General features: G+C 43.5%; 1 protein-coding gene across 8 annotated transcripts in view; it reads right to left on the bottom strand.

The window, feature by feature from the left end:
• Positions 1 to 2,768: 2,768 nt before the first annotated feature.
• Positions 2,769 to 21,463, bottom strand: part of SYNRG (synergin gamma) — a 91,334-nt gene continuing 72,639 nt past the window's right edge. For 6 of the 8 annotated variants that reach the window (XM_030807987.1, XM_030807982.1, XM_030807980.1 and 3 more), the window contains 4 exons: positions 20,809 to 20,957; positions 5,495 to 5,605; positions 5,136 to 5,171; positions 2,770 to 4,010 (listed from right to left, as the gene is read on the bottom strand). In XM_030807987.1, the coding sequence (XP_030663847.1) occupies positions 3,879 to 4,010; positions 5,136 to 5,171; positions 5,495 to 5,605; positions 20,809 to 20,957 (428 nt within the window). In that variant the 3' untranslated portion in view covers positions 2,770 to 3,878. Of the gene's footprint in view, positions 4,011 to 5,135; positions 5,172 to 5,494; positions 5,606 to 20,808; positions 20,958 to 21,463 lie in introns of all 8 variants that reach the window. The other 2 variants (XM_030807985.1, XM_030807986.1) reach the window with 2 other exon arrangements.

Consider the following 21,463-nt stretch of genomic DNA (forward strand, 5'->3'; position numbering starts at 1 on the left):
CAACAAAGACAAGACCAAGAAAAGGCTTAGTAGCCTGACATTCTTCTACACTTGTATTTTGGTTAGGGAAGTTTAACAAGGGGTGATTTCAGAACAGACCCTGAAAATACTTTAAAGGTAAAGCTTTATAATGTCTAAACATACCAATTAGAGCAGTTGTTTGTGTATTAAAATACAAACAAGGGAGAAACCACACCATCTTTTAAAATACAGGCGCGAATTCCACATCACACAGAAGACAACGCATTTCACTAAGGACCACAGCATTCACTGGTTAATAAAGCCACAGCTACAAAGTAATGAGATGTCCCACATGAATACTTTTTTAACCACTTATATTCACATCCATAAATAATGGAATTAAGTAAAAACTTCATTATAATGCTATTTTGTTAGAAAAGTATTTGTAAAGTGGCATTTTTCCCCCAAGAGCTGTTTCACTTAAGCTTTATTTCCTCGGCCTGGCAAGGGGCAGCCTTTTCAGTATTATTATTTGGTACACACTAACCTGAAGAAATAAGTAAGTAACTTAAACATAAAAAACACAGTCGACACACATCTTGCCCTGCATTCTGACATTTGCTGGAATGGTCTACAGCAGGCTACAATGCTTCCTTCTGAATGGCAAATGTCTGAAAACGTCAAAGTTTATTAACTGTTCACAAAGGCAGGCATTTGACCTCGAAGGTGTTAAAGGGAATTTTGGTAGTGGTCCCCAGTCCAGGGCCAGCATTTCCTATTTCTGTAACATACAGCCCTATAATCTTTGCAAAGCTGAAGTACACTTTAAATAGGCAAACAGCAGACACCTTTAAACAAATAAGACCCCTCCCCAAACCCTTCAAATATGTATATGTACACAAAATATTCAAATAATTAAAAATTCACAACCCCTATGGAATGCTAACTAGTAGCCACAGGAAAAATAAAGCATGGAAAATATCCTCATATATCCAGTACCTCTTCTATCTCAAGCGTGTCCAGACAAAAATTAAATTACACACAAAGCCATAAAAATTTTAAAGGCAAAACATCCCACCAAAAAAAGTGCTTATTAATGGCCATTCAAGCAGTGGGGTGAAGCGGGCTGACACAATGCACAGTATGGAAATAAGTAACCTTGGCTACGGTTTCCAAGGACACGGGGCTCCTGGCTGACAACAAGAGCTGAGGTGAAGCTGAATGCAGCGTTGAGCCATTTTAATAAACGTTTATAAAGAAAAGCAGCGCAACCGTGTCCCACACTCCTTGGATCCCTATTGGTGGCATCTAATTAAACATTTCAAGTATTCAAGAGATATGAAAGATAGTGAATACTTTTCATAGCAAAGGCTTTTTTTCTGTTGATATCTGCTGAATCTCCTGTGGCACCTCCCAAGGAGTGATTAAGCCTACCGTCCTTGGTAAGGAAAATGGGGATTATACTAAGGAATTTTATCTGAGGCATTCTGGAATTTCTCAGGAATAGAAACCAGCCCAGCTACCAAGTGAGCTTTTTAAAATGTTGATACTGGGCCACTGTGACATGACAGGCGTCTATACAGCATTTCAAAAAAAAATGTTTCAGCAATACAAATTCACACTGGGAAACATTTTTTTAAGAGACAGTGTCTCGCTCTGTCATCACCTAGGCTGTCACTGCAGCCTCAAACTCCTGGACTCAATGCGATCCTCCCGCCTCAGCTTACCTAGTAGCTGGGACCACAAATGTCCGCAGATGCACTCCACCACGCCCAGCTAATTATTTTTTGTATAATTAGCTGGGGTCTTGCCATCATGCCCAGGGCTGGTCTCTGACTCCTGGGAAACATTCTTATTGCAAAGGTAGATTCTGCTGTCATCGTTCTGTTATGAAATTTAGGCCAGGCGCAGTGGCTCATGCCTGTAATCCCAGTACTTTGGGAGGCTGAGGCGGGCGGATCGCCTGAGGTCCGGAGTTCGAGCCTGGCCAACATGGAGAAACCTTGCCTCTACTAAAAATACAAAATTAGCTGGGCGTGGTGATGCACACCTGTAATCCCAGCTACTCACAAGGCTGAGGCAGGAGAATCGCTTGAACCTGGGAGGCGGAGGTTGCACTGAGCTGAGATTGTGCCATTGCACTCAAGCCTGGGCAACAAGAGTGAAACTCCATCTCAAAAAAAAAAAAAAAAAAAAAAAAAAGAATTTTTAAGGCCAATTAGCAGCCTGCTTGCATTCCAGCTCCACGCAGAAGTGGTGCTGTCCAGGATGGCAGCGCTGAGGCCTCGGAAAAAGCCTGCCAAAAGCTGTCCCACCTGTGTTGTTAGAAACACCTCAGTAGCCTCGTGGTGGGCAAAAGCTCCAAAGGTGCCCATTCAGAGTGAGCTGCCTCAGTCAGGAATGGCCAGAGACGGTATCATCGGGAGCAAGTGAGAAAAGCCTTTCTCTCCTCGGTGCCTCTGTGTGCATTCGGGCATGCAGAAGGTCAAGCAGAAGCCTCAGCAACAGCTGTTTAATGAAAATGTTCCACACCTTTCTTGGAGAACACGGAAAAGCTGTAAGATGGAGCAAGATAGAATTTGTCCTGAGCGGAGAAAATAAATTATGTAAAAGCAGCAATTATATAGACAAGACCAACTTTTTCAGTTTAAAAATAAAAGTCTAGGTCAGAGGGCCTAAACCACACAAAGTAAAGCATACGAGATTGAAAAATCTCTTCATAAAGCACATAATCAACAACTCAGAGAGACGTGCGCCCTAGATTGGTAGTTCTTCCCAGGAATAACACAGCTCTTAGCCACTTGGGTTTTTTCCCCTAATTTTATGCATTCAGATTAAATGGCAAAGACAATTCCCTACTCCAGGAAGCACCAGCCTTTTCCCTCTAAAATTCAGTACTGTTTCTGGACAATTTTCTTCTACTTCTTCTAAGTCATGTATCTACCCCATAAATATACATCTTGATACTTTACACTAGGCTGAGAGCTCCACATTTTCACCCTGAATTAATTTTCAGGTTTTTCTCACAGATACTGCAAAGTCAGGCAGTGTCGGTCCCTATGCAGTCATCTTTGGAAATTTGGAGAGAGGCCACTGCAAAGAGATTTCATTCCACTGCCTTTCCAAATCTCGTCTGAGAAAACTCCACAGTCACAGTCTTTGCATGCGGCAAAACAGGTCTGCAGTGAAGGCTCCTGGGGGGAAGGATATTGTCCTAATACACAGGATGTGGGCCTCTGTCAAAATGAGCATTCTTCACGACTGCAGAGTGCCCAGGCATGTTTTGGGAAAAAGTCTTGAGAGTTGACAGAAGTGAAGGAAAGGAGCAGAGAACTGGTTCAGTTGTGACAACCACGTGGGTAAAATCTGCCCTCACCTGCCTGCTACTGTCCAGGGGAGATGGGCAGAATCTTCTCCATAAAAAGCAGAACATCAGTTTAATCGCAATTTCTTCTTTTTATTCATTTCAGACATTAACAAACTAAATGCAGATAAATGCATTCTATTTCACAGGACAGTAAGTGTCCTAGATAAAAACAAGCACTGGCTCCAAGCAGTCGCCCATTCTAGTCCTGCAACAGTAATCTATTTTTCTTCAAATGTCAGTTCTTCACAGTTTCAATACTGCAGCAGCAAGTTCTTCCTTAGATCAAGAAAGCTGTGGTCCATATTTTAGAAAATCTTCACAAGTGATAAGTGAGCAAGCTTCTGGTGCCACGTGTAGCTTGGGTGGGACAATTTTACCTCAAGTCCCGCAGACTGGCCGTGGGGATGACGTGGGCCCCGTCCCTTGCGGTGTTCTTCGTATCGATTCAGGGAAGCGAACTGTGCAGTGCTCGCATTCTATTTATTGGTCCCTGTCACCCCATGGGGTGTCACAGAAAAAAAAAAAAGTCAATGCTTCACAGAGGAGTTGTTCAGAGCAGGTCAGGCAGGACGAGGCCAGGAGGCTTCGGTTCGACACAGTTGATCCAGAAGTTGGCACAGCTGGCGTGATACTGGTGCCCTCCATAGGCCAGCTTGAAACTGTCTGTTTCTGAGTTGAATGCCTGCCAGAAATAAACAGAGATGTGGGGCAAGTCAGGCTTTTTCTGCATCTCAGAGCTTTTCAGCAACCAACATGTACATCTCTCCGGGTCACAGAGGCTGAGGCCAAAATGGCACACACAAAAAAGCTGAGCGGATAGCTACAGGAATTCAAGAGAGAAGGTTTTTTACTGCTAATTAAAGCTATAAAATTGTTACCACTAAACCTAGTTTCAGCAAAAGGTGGCCAAATCTTCCATGGAAAAGGCAGACAGAGGTTATAGGGCGGAGGGGGGGAATCATGATAAGGGGAACTAAAGTAGCCAAGGGCTGTGGAGAGCTTTCATCCCTCACTGTGCTGAAGGAAGCCCTCCTCCTAAGGCCGGCATCTGACTACAGCATGCAATCCTTTCCACTCCTGTAGCTGACCACAAGCCTATCGTGACAAAAAATTACAAGAGAGTTAAGAGAACGAGAGAGTTACAAAACCAGAGAGTTAGAGAACGACAGATAACAACTCTTAGGGTCTAATGGCATTGACCTTAATGCCTTTGAATTGACCCTAATGCCTAATGAATCTACATTATCAAAAAGTCCAAACAGGAATAGAGTTAAAAAAAAAAATGCCTCAAAATGAATGGGCATTAAACACGTAAGAATTATTTCCAGGTGAACAGGCTTATCAGTAAGCTACAGTCAGCCATGGAAAAGTAGAGTCCAAACCTCAACCACTTCCTGGGGTTAGTTTTCTAATATGCACTGCAAATAAACAAAACTCTCAAACCCAATTTGCTGCTTGTCTGTTAAAATGGCTAAATGGCTACATCCTGAAGCTCTTTGATCTCCATCTGTGTGTCACTACAACTTCCAGACTTCCAGAAGTTGCTCATTCTGTCGCCCCATTCATCACAGAGAAAAATAACTGCAACACCAGAAGCCAATTATGTGAAACAAGTACGCAAATAAGCCAGCAGTGACCCACACAGACACAGTAGGAGACTCCATCAAACATGACGGGAACAAAACTGACTCAGTGAAGGATTCACGATTAGAACAGTTCAGGATGGCAACGGATGGACTCATCCAATTTGCCCTGCACACTCAAAATTGAAATGGAGACGCCAAGATAAGGTGTAACTGGTTCATACTTTTTTAGGATGTTCTTCTGCAGGCTTCTCTTCTTTCTGAAATAACGTTGAAACCATAGGTCAACAACATTCCCAGAACAGGGCCTCTTGCCTCCAAACACATCCTTACAGGTTCACCCTTTTCTCCTGACCTCCCCACTATGCACAGGGTGCCACAGGCATGAGAGCCGCGTCCATTCCCTCCACAGCTCCCCCGCCGCCCTCTCGAGGGAATGTGTCTGCTCCTACCATCAGCTTTTAGGACTTGAGAAAATCCCCACCTCTGGTCACAAACTTTGCAGTAAAGTGGGCCAGATGAGGTTGTCCAGAGTCACGTTAGGGAAGCCCTTTGCCGTCTGCAAGGAGGCTGCGTGACTTACCCGGCTCCTCGAGTCCACATTCAAGAGGCACACTCCACAGGCAAGCTCCTGAGCATTTTTAATCCCAGGCCGTAGCATACAGGAGGAAAAATCCAGCGAGTTTTCATCTGGCTGTGAGGATGACAAGACAAATGGGTAAGAAGTCCAGCAAGTCCACACGCTGTTCGCTTCACTCCCTCATCACTCACCCCCAGTAGGACTAGCGGCAAGTTAAGTACTCTAACACCACCACTACACGAATCTAACTTCCCACACATCCACTGGGAACCAGCCATGGTTCCAGGTGTTAGGAAGGCCGGCACCAGTACAACACGCCCTCTGTCCTCTGAGAACTCAGTCTCGGGTGGGCGCCAGGGGAGCCAGTGCAGTGCCATGAGTGCCGTGTGTGCTTACTTGGGGGAAGTCCTGAGTGCCAAGGCACAAGGGAGCGGCACTTAGCCCAACCCGAGGAGGATGGGGCCTGAAGCCACAGACTGCTTCCTAGAACTTTTTTTTTTTTTTTTTTTTTTTTTTTTTTTTTGAGACAGAGTCTCACTCTGTCACCCAGGCTGGAGTGCAATGGTGTGATCTCGGCTCATGGCAACCTCCGCCTCCCGGGTTCAAGCGATTCTCCTGTCTCAGCCTTCTGAGTAGCTGGGATTACAGGCGTGCCACCACGCCCAGTTAATTTTGTATTTTTAGTAGAGACAGGGCTTCACCATGTTGGTCAGGCTGGTCTTGAACTCCTGATTTCAGGTGATCCACCCGCCTCAGCCTCCCAAAGTGGTGGGATTACAGGCATAAGCCACCGCGCCTGGCCTGCTTCCTAGAACTTAGAATCACCTTGGCTGAGTGTAGATGGGAGCTGCTAGGTGAAGGGGACAGGGTTGGGTGAGGTAGGGGACGGAAGGATATTCTATGCAGAACGAGCAGCACAGGCAAAGGCCTCTGAGCTAAAGATGGGGTATGGGAAGAAATCTAGAGGGTGGGGACAGAGCCCAGGAAAAGAGGAGATGAAGCCGCAGCATGAGGACTTCAAGGAAGATAAGGAGCATCCTGAAAGCCACTAAGGGTTCTGGATCACGACAGGCCCAGGTTCGTATTACTGACAGATCCCTCTCGCTACAGTAATAGGCAATCAATTGGGGGTGGCAATCCTCAGAGCATAGGCCTCAGCCAGAAGTCTGCTGTAGCAGTCCTGGAGACAGATACCGATGGTCAGAATGGAGGCAGCGGCGGTGGGGAACAGAGAGAAATGGGCACGTGAAAGAGCGGCCAAGGCAGGAGAATGAGCAGGCCTGGGTGACCTGCTGCATGGGAGAGGTTGGGGGACCCGGGCAGCTGAGAGGATTCACCATAATAAGACACGTGAGAGAAGGACCAGGTTTGAGGATGGAAGCTGAGAAGAGTTTAGTTTGGTCCAAGCTGAGCTGGAGCTGCCTGTGGGAAGCGAAGGCCACATGCTATATAAGCAGGTGGTTGGATACACGTACAGGCCTACTGCTTGTGGAGAGATCTGACAGTCACCAGCTGAAGACCATAAATAGAACAATAGCTAATATGCCCTTACTTTGCCAAGCACTATACTAAGCTCTTTACACGCATTATCTAATTCACACACACACACACACACAATGGTTAAAAGGGTAGGTCTCAATCTTAGAAAGCTGTCCAGTCACTCTGTTGCTCAGGCTGGAGTACAGTGGCGTGATCACAGCTCACCGCAGCCTTGACTTCCTGGGCTCAAGAGATCCTCCCACCTCAGACTCTCAAATAGCTGGGGCCACATGTGCATGCCACCATGCCCAGCTAATTTTTTGATTTTTTGTAAAGATGATTATCTCCCTATGTTGCCCAGGCTGATCCTGAACTCCTGGGCTCAAGTGATCCTCCCAAAGTGGTGGTTTTACAGGCATGAGCCACTGTGCCCGGCCCCGCAGCACTCTTATTTTTATTTTGAGACAGGGTCTCACTCTGTTGCCCAGACTGGAGTACGGTGGTGTCACCTTGGCTTACTGCAGCCTCCGCCTCCCAGGCTCAAGCAATCTTCCCGCCTCAGCCTCCTGAGTAGCTGGGACTACAGGTGTGCACCACCATGCCCAGCTAACACACTTTTTTTTTTTTTTGAGATGGCGTCTTGCTCCATAGCCCAGGCTGGAGTGCAGTGGTGCAATTTCGGCTCACTGCAACCTCCGCCTCCTGGGTTCAAGGGATTCTTCTGCCTCAGCCTCCCAAGTAGCTGGGACTATAGGCGTGCACCACCACATCTGGCTAATTTTTGTATTTTTAGTAGAGACGGGGTTTCACCATATTGGCCAGGCTGGTCTTGAACTCCTGACCTCGTGATCTGTCCACCTTGGCCTCCCAAAGGGCTGGGATTACAGGTGTGAGCCACTGTGCCTGGCCACACACTTTTAAGTTTAATCTGCACTAATAACATTTTCTCCATCACTTTTTAGCACTGAGGAAATCCCTCAGTCCTGACCAAACAGGGACAGTTGGTTGCCCTGTGATAGACATAAATAACCCTGAAAGCTAGACAACAGTAAAATTTAAGAACTAGAATGTTTTAAGTATTTATTACCACTATTTTTAATATAATATATTTAACTGCAAGTTTATATCATTTGTGTTTGTCTTGCTTTTGAGATAGAGTCTCACTGTCACCCAGGGTGGAGTGCAGAGGCATGCGTGATCATGGCTCACTGCAGCCTCAAACTCTTGGGATCAAGCAATCCTTTTGCCTCAGCCTCCTGAGTAGCTGGGACTACAGGTGTGTGCCACTACATCTGGCTACTTTTTATTTTTAGTAGAGATGAGGTCTCGCTATGTTGCCCAGGCTGGTCTAGAACTTCTGGCCTCAAGCAATCCTCCCACCTCAGCCTCCCAAAGTGTTGGGATTAGAGGCATGAGCCACTGCACCCAGTCTTCATTTAATTTTTAGTAATAACCGTGTTTAACAACTGGCTCATAAAATTCCTGAACATTTAACAATCAACTCTTGCAAGCCAGTAAGAACGGGATGTGACACACTAGTGCGACAGAAGGGAACCTCAGCTGGGAGGCTAGAAGTTGAGGGGTTCCTCTCAGAGGGCTTATCCTCACTCTAAAGCAGGAGGTGAGATCATCAGCTGTGTCTGAAATGACAAATAGCCTTGCGAACTCCAAGCAGCAAACTCTGGTGGTGTGACTGTCTCCACCAGCACACAGTGGGTCAAGGTGGGAGGAGAAGGTGGATGGCTGCACTGATTCCAGTTGGGTTCGGTCTAATGAGTATGACTGAAGTGAGTGAGGAGGGATGCCCCATGCACTGTGGAGAGTAAGGAGGTGAGAAAAGAAGTGAAGACAGAAGAGGGCTGATAGGAACACAGTAAAAGAGACAATATCCTGTCTTGAGAACCAAAAACAAGAGCAGTGCCAGTGGAGTGAGACAGCGGGGGGGTTGCCAATCTGGATTCTGCAAGTTCGATGTCGGGGTTCGAGACTGCACAGGCGCTGCACAGTGTTTGCCAACACGGCCCATCGTGGTGATGACAGTGGGTGGCTGAAGTGCAGGGGAAGCGAGGGCTCTGTGGTCCAGGCAGTCAAGCGTCTGGGAGCCTGGCATGGCAGCTGGTTTGTCTTCATGGATACTGAGGTGACCCAGGATGATGGCAAATTCCTGCCAAATTAACAGCTACATTTCCCATAGTTCTTCCAGTCTTAACCACTGAGGAGTTTCCACGTTGTTTTTGAGCAACAAAGCAAAATTATATGATCCGCATTTTTCCTCACCAGAAAAAAAAAAGATTTCTCCTTATAAAAATGTGTAGATTATGTATGATGTTCCCTGTTCCTTTCTAATTTGAAATAATAAACTATGAACTAGCTCCACAAACCTTTCTTAAACACATTTGAACGAGGTCCACTGAGATCACAGCAGGGGAAGGAAGAACACGTGGTTTTCAAAGAAGAAAAGGTGAGGTGTATGTTTCAACTGTGTGCAAAAGGACTCTGGTGTAGGTGATCAAAGTAAACTCACATGGACTTAGCCAAGTCACAGGATATTTTTTCTTTTCTCTCTTTTCTTTTGTGGTGCAACCGTGGTCACCCTGGTCAAATGTAGAAGAGGCTGGCGCTAACACTTGTTTGTTCTGCAGTCAGTCATCTGTAAAATGGTAACTATTTCACTTGCCCTACACCTCTCTCCCATTTCTATATATCTCAGATGGACATAAAACATGCTCTGGAAGTGAAAAAATAGTCTATACGATTATCACAATTATTCACTTTGACGAACTCTTAGCAAGCTTTTAAAAGAGGTTAAAACATAGTGTCACCTCTGTAATCCACATTATAGATAGTCGTCATGTTACTGAATCAGGGCTATTTGAGAAATAATTAGAATCTGGGAAAACTCTGAATCCTGAAATCAATCAACTTAATAGACGCCCCTTAATATCTGTTTACCAAAGGCATAAGGAAAGCAAATGAAAAGATCATACTGTAATCGCCAATGAAAACCATAAGGCTCTGCATAAATGACCCTGTGATCAAATTACTCCTTCAGCTGATAAAATTAACCTTCTTAAGTACACATGTATAAACAGGGTGTTTATTGTAGTGTAATAGTAACAGTTTGGCACCAATCGTCTAAGATAACAGTTTGGGTGTCATCATATAAGAAGGTATGCCCTTTACAAGTCACCTTAAATTGATAATCTCCTTATTTGGCAAGTATTTCATGCATTTAGTAAAGATTTTAAAAAATATATACATATTATATATGGCCTACTGACACTGATAAGTCCCAATGTCAGACTGAGATATATAATCCTGAATCTTTAGCCTCCAATAAACTGCTACAATGGTGTCCAAGAAGATCCTTATTAAGGAAGAAGAGTTTGGTAGTAATTAGTGTTCTTCACCAATAATCTTTCTCCTTTTTATGGAATGGCAGGATGGGCCTTCCCTGCCCCTTTTTCAATCAGGCATTGGCCTGTAACTTGCCACAGTCAATAACTAAGCAAAAGTCACATGTAGGCCGGGTGCATGGTGGCTCACACCTGTAACCCCAGCACCTTGGGAGGCCGAGGTGGGTGGATCACCTGAGGTCAGGAGTTTAAGACCAGCCTGGCCAACATGGCAAAGCCCCGTCTCTACTAAAAATACAAAAAAATGCCGGGCACGGTGGCTCACACGTGTGATCTCAGCACTTTGGGAGGCCAAGGCAGGCGGATCACGAGGTCAGGCCTTCGAGACCAGCCTGGCCAACATGATGAAACCCCGTCTCTACTAAAAATACAAAAATTAGCCAGGTGTGGTGGCGCTTGCCTGTAATCCCAGCTATTCAGGAGGCTGAGGCAGGAGAATTGCTTGAACCCAGGAGGTGGAGGTTGAAGTGAGCCAAGATCGCGCCATTGCACTCCAGCCTGGGCGACAGAGCGAGATTCCGTCTCAAAAACAAAACAAAACAAAGCAATTAGCCGGGTGTGGTGGCGGGTGCCTGTAATCCCAGCTATTTGGGAGGCTGAGGCAGGAGAATAGCTTGAACCCAAGAGGTGGAGGCTGCAGTGAGCTGAGATTGCACCACTGCACTCCAGCCTGGGCGACAGAGGAAGATGCCATCTCAAAATAAAGCCCCCCACCAACTTGAGATGGACATACAGCCTGAGCAAGAAATAAAGCTTTGCTTTTACTAAGATGGAAGAAGCTGTTTGTTACTGAAGCATAACCTAGTCTAATTTGACTGATACAAAGGGTGATCTAGACACAGGTTCCATAGGCAATTATAAGGTTTTGATATTTGCTTGGTTACAATGTCTTGTATAATCTTTCCTATTGCTGCTGTAACAAAGCACAAACTTAATGGCTTAAAACAACATAACTGTATCCTCTTATACTTGTGGATTTCAGAAGTCTAAAATGGGTGAGCAGGACTGCATTCCTTCTGGGAGTTCTAGGGGAAAATCTGTTTCCTTGCCTTTTCTAGCTTCTAGGGGCGGCCTCTGCATTCCCTGGCTTATGGTCCCATCTTCAAAGCCAGCAGGTAGCATCTGCCACTCTCTTCTTCTCTCTGCTTCTGTTGTCACATCACTTTTTCTCACTCTTCCCCTCCTACCTTCCCCTTCTAAGGATCCATGTGATGACACTGGGGCCACCTGGAAAATCCAGGATACCTTCCCCAAAGAAAGACCTTTAACTTAATCCCATTTGCAAAGGTAACATATTGACAAGCTCCTGGGACACGGGTAGCTTTGAGGGGGCCATCATTCTGTCTACCACAGCCGCCTTCTGTCAACTGAGGACAGCCATGCAGAGACACAGTAAAGATCCTGTCTCTAAAACATTGTGCAGACTGGCAAGATGACAAAAATGCTATCACCATTGAAAATAAACTGTTCTCCTGATATGTCATAGCAATAGGAAATAAGGACTCTGAAATTCACTGGTCAATTTCACATTGAAAGGAAGTAATAAAGAATTCACATTTCACTGAGGTGAACAGTGGAATCAGAGAGCCTGTGTGATTGCCAATTGACTAAAATTCAGGCGAATAACAACCTTTTCTCTTCTCTTAGATTTTATATGGCAAAAATCGATTAATTTTCCAGGACAGAATTCTCTGTTTGTTCCAAACCTACTGAACTTCAACCCACTTCACAAGATAAAACCTTAGATGGCAAGTCACTCAGGGAGCCAACCATCACATCTCACTACACCAGGTGAGTTTTACCTCTTGAGAAAGAAGCAGGTCTTCAGTCTGTGCCCGGAGGAGACATGCTTCTACCACAAGAGGGAGTCTTAGCCCATGGATAAAGCGTATTAAAGAGAAAGAGAGCATAAAGCTCTGCCAGTACAGTCAGCCCTCGGTATCCATGGGTTCCACATCTGTGGGTTCAACCAATCTCAGATCAAAAATATTTGGAGGAAAAAATAGAAAAAAACAAAATGATACAAATAAAAAAATCCAATACAGTATAATAACTATTTACACAGCATTTACATTGTATTAGGTATTATAAGTAATCTAGAGATTATTTAAAATACACAGGAGGATGTGCATAGGTTATATGCAAATCCTATGCCATTTCTTATCAGGAACTTGAACGTCTGCAGATTTTTATATCCAGAAATGGGGGATGTCCTGGAACCAATTCCAGCCCATGGATAGGGGAATGACTGTGTCATTTCCAGCTTAAATAAACAGCAAGGAGCCACAATTTGGAGTTTAAGACTGTGTACCCTGCCTTCCTTAGCCCAAGCACGACTACTGTGATGCCGCACTACATTCTGTGACTTTCACTGGAGAAAGTGATGCAGCTGTCTTCCGATAGAAACAGCCTCACAGAGTCCTCATGGGAAGAAATAAGTCATTTTCAGTAACTTAAAAGCTAGAAGTAACACAGAGTAGGAAGAATGGATTCTGAAATGATATAGATTCAAATCACAGACTTGTCAGTTTCAATCAAGTTTCATCTTCTCAAAAGCTCTAATTTCTTCAACTGTAAAAGTGATAATTATACTTCTAGAATATAATCTAGCTTCTAGAGACGGCCTCTGCACTTCTTGGCTCGTGGTCCTATCTTCAAAGCCAGCAGGTAGCATCTGCCACTCTCTTCTTCTCTCTGCTTCTGTTGTCACATCACTTTCTCCCACTCTTACCCTCCTACCTTCCCCTTATAAGGACTCATCATGTGATGACATGGGGTTACCAGGATTAAATTAGAATGAATGTAAAGCATATAGCACAAGGACTGGCAGGCCCTAGGTGCAAAATATTAATAAATGGTAACCAGTAGTAATAATACTAATAGTAATAGTAATAGTATGGAATCAAAGGGCCTCACTGTGGCAATATAGTTCATTTAGGAAGTCATTTACCTGAAATGAAGCAATAGTGTTAAGCATTAAAAGCTTCCCATAAAACCTCAATCATGCCTCTTTCTAATAATGATTTCTCCACTTTGAGCGTCTAATCCAGAGTCCTGGGAGTTTGTATAGTTTTGTTACAAATGATTTGAACTACATAGATGTTGGTTTATGTCATTTACATTTATGCAGCTATTCTTATCAGTTCTGCTAGAGTAATGGCTTCTTCATGACAAGTAACACCTTACACTATTTCTGTGGAATGTGTGCTATTCCTCATGCAGTGGGCAACTCAAATTTTACAGACAGAGGACACACCTAGCAGTTATCAAGGGTACAATGACATGGTATAATCTGGGCAAAGAATGATTGTTGTTCTGTCACAGCTAACCTAGTGAAAAAAGCAATTATAACGGAAAGCACATGGGTAATTAGAGAAATGAATACTCTGGTGTTCAGGTTCAGTTTACAATACATTCCTGTGTTGTCAAGTTGGAAGATTAATTCATCTCTATACCCTTACCTGGTGTCTTAGAAAACAAAAGGTCGGTAAAACCACTCTTTAGCATCTAGACACTGATGCTAGAAAAGGATGCTTACAAGGGGAGTCTGAGGGAAAGGCATAAATGCCCAGCCCTTTTCTCCATTTACCTCACATCTGTTTATACTAAAGGAGTAAGAGCCACCATATGTGAACAGGGCAATGCTCCAGGTTAGATGGGCCCCAAACCCAATAGGCTTTCTTCAAAATAACAAAATCAAATTCCAAGGTCTCTTTAAAAAGGTCTGGACAAAACTAATCCTTGGTATAAAAAAAAAAATCACACCAGGGATTATATCTGAGTAGGGTGATGATTAGGAAGGTGCATAAGAAAACTTCTGGAATGATGGAGTAGTCTGTATCTTGATGGAGGCATGGGTTATATGAGGGTATGCATTTTTCAAAACTCATGGAGTGGTACAACCAAGATTTCCGCATCTTATTGTATATATATATATACTTTACCAAAAAAAAAAAAAAAAACAAAAAAAGAAAAGAAAAGGTGTGGAGGGGTGTTCAGAGTCTAGAAGGTGCAGCTGTAGCAAGCTTGTAGCCACAGGAGCTTGGGAAAAGGTACAAAAATGAAACTGGCTTGCACTTCACCTGGTGAGACGAGCTACCTCAAGAAGTAAATGCACAGCAGCAACCCAGGAATCTCCCCATTTATCCTTTCCCCAAATTCTCAAGCTTGGCAAGTACGCCTGGTCTCTGTGACACCTTTTATTCTAAGAGCTCATGGTAAGGAGAGAGATGCTCTGTAATCACAGTCATCTTTTCCCAGCAGCACTAGGAGAGAAGAGATGGGTGGCTGATTTGGGGGTTGTATAGAAATCTAGTTTTCAGGTGTTAACTGCAATAAGAACCGACTGTCACCCAAACAAAGAACCTTAAAATCTAAATGTAAAGAAGGAGGCTTTTAAGTTACTCTACAGTCCTGGTATATATATACAAGGGCAATGTGCAGAAAAGAACTCGACTGTTTATAACAAGTTGCTGCCAGAAAAGACTCCTGGCGTTTGAACTCATTAACCTTGATGCTAAAATCAACCCACTCCCCCCGACAAAAACTTTAGTACCTCTCTGGTTTTACCCACCCAACCTGTCCATCTCAAGGACGCCACAAAGAATAGAGGTTGAGAAAGTTGACTTCTGACTTTCAGAATAAACCCAGGCCTCACCAGTATCTCTGTGCTTCAGTTTCTTCATCTGTAAAAGGGGAGAATAAAAGTATTTACTCCTATGATGATATTCAGGCTTAATCTGCTCCATATTAGGACAAGGTCAGGAAGCGGCAGGTGGGTGAATTAGGAAAGACGCAGACACATACTGATCTCCAGGTTCACAAATGGTGACATATCCTTCTCTACCCCACAGCTTCACAGGCACCCTCGGCACGTATCGCTAGCCAATCAATTTCATTAGTAGCTGGAGCTCAGGAAGTAAATGCAGAGTTTAATGCATTTCTCTGATCCAGAGGATAATGAACTGAATTCCAGAAGCTCAAAGAAAATTGGAAGACTGCAGTAAACACGTGCTTTTTTTCCAAGTTCCTTGGATTAGTCATCATAACAGTTAACCAATCCATTAAGGACAGAACTGGAAGACTCTCACTCAGACCCCAAGAATTCTGCCTCTCTGAATGTAAATAGAGAAATGGAGGATAAGTAGTAAACTACCCCCATTCCTTCTTCCCGGCTTCTGTTCGCAGTATTCTGATTCAGCTGCCTTTTAGAGGCAGTGATGTGTGGTACTATAGTCCTCCTTTGTCAGGTGGACTGTCAGGACAAAAGATGTCTGGTACCTTGGGCATGATTCTCCTCTGCTTCAGGAGAGGATGACGGCAGGGTAAAGATGTCAGGTTGCCATGCAGATTTACTGCAATTAAAGTCCCTAAAGTAGTCTGGGCGTGGTGGCTCACACCTGTAATCCCAGCCCTTTGGGAGGTTGAGGTGAGAAGACTGCTTGAGGTCAAGAGTTTGAGACGAGCCTGGGCAATATAGTGAGGCCCTGTCCCTAGCAGGCCAGGCATGGTGGTGCATGCCTGTAGTCCCAGCTGTGGGAGGTTGGGATGGAAAGATCACTTGAGCCTGGGAGTTCAAGGCTGTAGTGAGCCGTGATTGTGCCGCTGCACTCAAACCTGGGTGACAGTGTGAGACCCTGTCTCTAAACAATAAATAAACAGGGAAGTAAATAAAATCCAGTTGTGAGAACTTGATAATCTATCACTACAATGGAAAGGAGAAGTGGGCAAGGGTAACAAGGGCTATCTACAGGGAGGGTTTGTGCAAGTGAATTTCTCCCACTAGAGTAAAAACATTTCTCCCACTAGAGTAAAAACACTTGTTTTTCCATTATAAACGCAACAAATGCTATCAAAAGAAAGTTGAAAAAATTAAAAAACTAAAAGAATATTTAAAAATCCAGTGTTTTGGCTGGACACAGTGGCTCATGCCTGTAATCCCAGCACTTTGGGAGGCCAAGATGAATGGATTCCTTGAGCCCAAGGAGTTTGAGACCAGCCTGAGCAACATGGCAAAACCCTGTCTTTACAAAAAATACAGAAACATTGGCTGGGCTTGGTGGTGTGCACCGTGGTCCCAGCTACTCAGGAGGCTGAGGTGGGAGAATTGCTAGAGCCCAGGACGTCAAGGCTGCTGTGAACTGTGATCACGTCATCGTACTCCAGCATGGGTGACAGAGGGAGACCCTGTCTAAAAAAGAAAAAAAAAAACCACCCAGTGTCTCATCACCCAAACACATCCCTAATATCATTTTGGCAGATTTCCTTCAAGCCCTGTAGTAACAGTTCTGTGTCATTCAAACCTTGTGCTCCTTTACAAAATGGCTGCGTGAGACCCTGGGGTAAAGATTCACCACAACTTACTTAACCAATCCTCTAGGTTTGGACTTTCAGGTTGTCTCTAATTTTTCACGTTTACAAAGAACAACTTTGTACACTTAACTTGCTTCTTTCTGTGAATTCACATTTAGAATCGCTGCCTTAGGACATTTTCTCAGAATTGGAATTACTGAGTCAGCTACTCTGAATGCATATTAAGTCCTTTAATTCATTCAACTTTGTTTACTGAATGTTTACATAGTGCCTGGCACTGTGCTCAGATAAAGAAGAAAAGATGAAGAACGCAGTCTTGATCTCTGTCTTCAAGAAGTTGACAGTCAGGGCGAAAGCATGGTGCCAAACTTCTCTTTCCATAGGTGATTCCACCCTACAGTATATAGTCCACATTTTACCACATCAACACTATTAGTATTCAAACAAACAGACCATACAAAAATTGGGCTTAATTAGTAGGCAGGCCAGGCATGGTGGCTCATGCCTGTAATGCCTCTAGCACTTTGGGAGGCAGAGGTGGGTGAATTACTTGAGGCCAGGAGTTTGAGACCAGCCTGGCCAACAGGGTGAAACCCCGTCTCTACTAAAAATACAAAAACTAGCTGGGCGTGGTGGCACGCGCCTGTAATCCCAACTACTTGGGAGGGTGAGGCATGAGAATTGCTTGAACCCGGGAGGCAGAGGTTGCAGTGAGCCGAGATCGCGCCACTGCACTCCAGCCTGGGTGACAGAGTGAGCTCTGTCTCAAAAAAAAAAAAAAAAAAAAGAAAAAAATTAGTAGGTAAAAAATGAAACCTTGTTTTAATTTGAATTAATGTTTACTGATTAATTGTACCTCCCCTTTTATGAATCACTTCATGTTTTTGCTCATACGTTACTGGGATGTTGGTATATTTCTCATTGATTTGTATGCTTCCTTTACAGAGCAAAGACATGAGCCTGCCATTTGTATGCACTACTACACCTCCTAGTTTACAATTTAACCTATTTCTTCCACACTTAAAATGACTTCCACTCATACTTTGGAGTTATGCCATTTGGCCTATATTGAGCAATGTAATAAGAAACTACCCAATGAAACCTGTTGCTTTATTTACTGAAAGGATTTTTCTTTTTTTTGAAGGCAATGTTGATTATATTAGTTTCCTCTTTATGAGAACCCAAAGAAGAAATTTCTTCCTGATATTAGTACCAAGGCCAGGCACAGTGGTTCATGCCTCTAATCCCAACACTTTTGGGAGGCCAAGGTGGGTGGATCACTTGAGCCCAGGAGTTCAAGACCAGCCTGGCCAAAATGTCAAGACCCCGTCTCTACTAAAAATATAAAAATTGGCTGGGTGTGGTGGCGCATGCCTGTAATCCCAGCTACTCAGTAGGCTGAGGCGGGAGAATCGCTCGAACCCAGGAATTGGAGGTTGCAGTGAGCCAAGATCACACCACTGCCCTCCAGCCTGGGTGACAGAGTGAGACTCTCTCTGAAAACAAAACAAAACAAACAAACAAAAAAACAGTCTGGTAGAGGTGTGTGGAATAGATTACTAGGAGATTAAAAAAAAATGGAACCAGTAACCCTAGCTATGAGGTCAGAAGTTCAAAAGTGATAAGGGCTTGAATTAGTTAATAGATTTTTTTAAAAAAGATTTCTAATTTCATTATATTTTCTTTCTTTCTTTCTTTTCTCTTCTTCTTTTTTTTTTTTTTGAGACAGTTTCACTCCTGTTGCCCAGGCTGGAGGGCAGTGGCGTGATCTCGGCTCACTGCAACCTCCGACTCCTGGATTCAAGCAATTCTCCTGCCACAGCCTCCCAAGTAGCTGGGATTACAGGCATGCACCACCACACCCAGCTAATTTTGTATTTTTAGTACAGACAGGGTTGGTCAGGCTGGTTTCGAACTCCCGACCTCAGGTGATCCACCCACCTCAGCCTCCCAAAGTGCTGGGATTACAGGCGTGAGCCACTGCGCCTGGCCTTTGTTATATTTTCTAACAAAAAAAAAATAAGGTTTCTAACTTCATTTTCTTTTCTTTTCTTTTTTTTTTTTTTTTTTTTTTTGAGACAGAGTCTTGCTCTGTCACCTAGGCTGGAGTGCAGTGGCACGATCTTGGCTTACTACAACCTCCATTTCCCGGGTTCAAGCAATTCTCCTGCCTCAGCCTCCGGAGTAGCGGGGATTACAGGCACCTGCTACCATGGTCAGCTAAATTTTTTTTTTTTTTTTTTTTTGTATTTTTAGTAGAGACGGGGTTTCACCATTTTGGCCAGGCTGGTCTCGAACTCCTGGCCTCAATTGATCTGCCCGCCTTGGCCTCCCAAAGTGCTGGGATTCAAGCATGAGCCACCACGCCCAGCCTAATTTCATCATATTTTCTAACTACTAATAATATGTAGGATTGTTATGAATTTTTGCCAAATGCAATACATTTAAACTCCTGAATTTAGATTAAAAAATACATTTTTTAATCTATCTATCTATCTATAGACCGGGTTATGAGACTGGTTAATTTTTGTATTTTTGGTAGAGACGGAGTTTTGCCATGTTGCCCAGGCTGGTCTCAAACTCCTGGGCTCAAGTGATCCGCCCACCTCAGCCTCCCCAAAGTGCTGGGATGACAGGGGTGAGCCACTGCACCTGGCTGCTTGAATTTGCATTTTTAAAAGAATTTCATTATCACCAGTAAACATAATTTTATCTCTTTTTTCAAATATTAACACTCCATTTCTTATTTCACTTGCTAGAACAGTATTTTTTTTTTTTTAATTATCTACATACAATTTTAGGTTAGAAAATGAGAAGTGATTCAAGGGAACAAGAAAAAGTTTTGGAAATTACTTAAACTCTTAAAGACTTTAATATTACAAACCAGAAGCAACATGACAATGGTGAGAGGATGTGCTGCTGAAGACACGTTGTTGGGGTAGCTGGGTATCCACCTGGCTATCAGTTCAGAAAATTAGAACTGCTTCCTCCCACACAGCTGCAATCCCATTCAGATGGGTCGCAGAGTTCCATGTGAAAAAAAAAAATTGGAATAGCATATTTATTCCAGCTGTGGAAGGAAGATAAACTTCTGACTATTGTGAAATAAAGGATATCATCAGAGACAAATTGAATAGGTATGAATATATAAAAATAAAGTAGTTTTGCCCAATGAAATGTAAAAAAGGGACAATAATAAAGGAGGAAAAAAGCTGATAAAAGTTTACAAGCTTATATATATGTATATAAACCTATTACAAATATGAAATATATAAGGTCAATAACCATATTCCAAGGAATAAATGGTCAAATGGTCAAAAGAGTCCAATCTGTTTATACACAAAGGAAACAGAAATAGTAAATTGTCATTTGGAACACTGCAAAGCCTCTCATGAAATTAAAAAAAAAAAAGTAAAAAATACCTTAGGGAATAATTGCATGCTTGTTAAATTAAGAAATTGATACGACATAATGTAGAGAAATGTATGCATGTACTTATATATTTCTGGTAGCATTGCAACCAATACAAGCTATTTGGAAAGCCTTCTAATAAATGTAACAACAGCTACATATGCATGCATGCACCTGTGCAGACACACACACTGACCTCCTAGTCCACCTGGAGGAAATACATCCCCACAAAGGAAGAGTGATTTGTCTATTCAGAGAACTACTCATAACAGGGAAAAATGAAAATAACCCAAGAACCTAAAAAAAGAAGGGCTAAACAAACTACAGGATGGCAACATGAGGTATCATATAGCTTTTTGAAAGGACACATATGGGGACATAAATAACTAGAAGTGCAAAGGGAGTATCTCAAACCACTGCTCTGCAAAACTTCCATGTATTATGTGAATTAAGAAACGTGTAGCCGGAGTGAATGTTTTCCTATACTCTTTTTTTTAGGTTCACTGGGCCTTGGAGAGATCAGAAGCCCACCTGGTACTGTTCAACTGACCACACACCTGTGATCTCCCTCCTCTAATATAACATGCTCCAGTTGGCACCTTCAGCCTCCAGTAAGTACCATCATAGGAATATACACTCTGCTTTACAACTTAGGTTTCTGGAAAGGAAAGCAACTGCTGAGTTGTCTCATGGGCTTACTGTGAGTGTGGCGAGTGACATGAAGCCGATTAGGTTATTCCATACTTTATCGATGTCCTTCAGCAACTGCTGTAGCTTCTCACTGCACACTGCAGTGGCTTTTATCCCCAGCTCCACACGCTTGGTTACCCTGTACACTTCAACAACACCTGACGGGATGAGAGAGCAGACAGAGGGTGTTGGCAGTGGAGACACAGAGGAACCAGACAGGGGAGCATTATTGCTTGCTGATATCTGTCAGAAACGATGGGTATATCTGGACAGGGGTGTACTTACTATTCTTGGGGACCAATCCACTTCTCAATGCTGCTGTATAGCTTACTGGTAAGAGCATAGACTCTAAAGCTGCACTGCTTGGGTTCAAACCCCAGCTACGCCTCTTGCTGGCTACATGACCTTAGGCAAGTCACATAACCTCTCTGTACCTCAGTTTCCTCATCTGTGAAGTTAAGATGGTAACAGTAGCTCCTCCAAGGATGGTTGAGAGGGTTAAATAGGTTAATATGGTAAAAGGCTTACAACAGTGCTTGGAGAATGGCAGGTACTATGCAAGTTATTAGCTTTTGTTTTTTGGGAGGTTTATTTATGAGTCCATCTGTTTGAATCTGGGAAATCCCAATAAACTAGCTGAAAATGGGGATAGTAAAAATTTAAA

The sequence above is a fragment of the Nomascus leucogenys genome, unplaced genomic scaffold, assembly GCF_006542625.1.
Source record: "Nomascus leucogenys isolate Asia unplaced genomic scaffold, Asia_NLE_v1 Super-Scaffold_258, whole genome shotgun sequence".
NCBI classification, from domain to species: Eukaryota; Metazoa; Chordata; class Mammalia; order Primates; family Hylobatidae; genus Nomascus; species Nomascus leucogenys.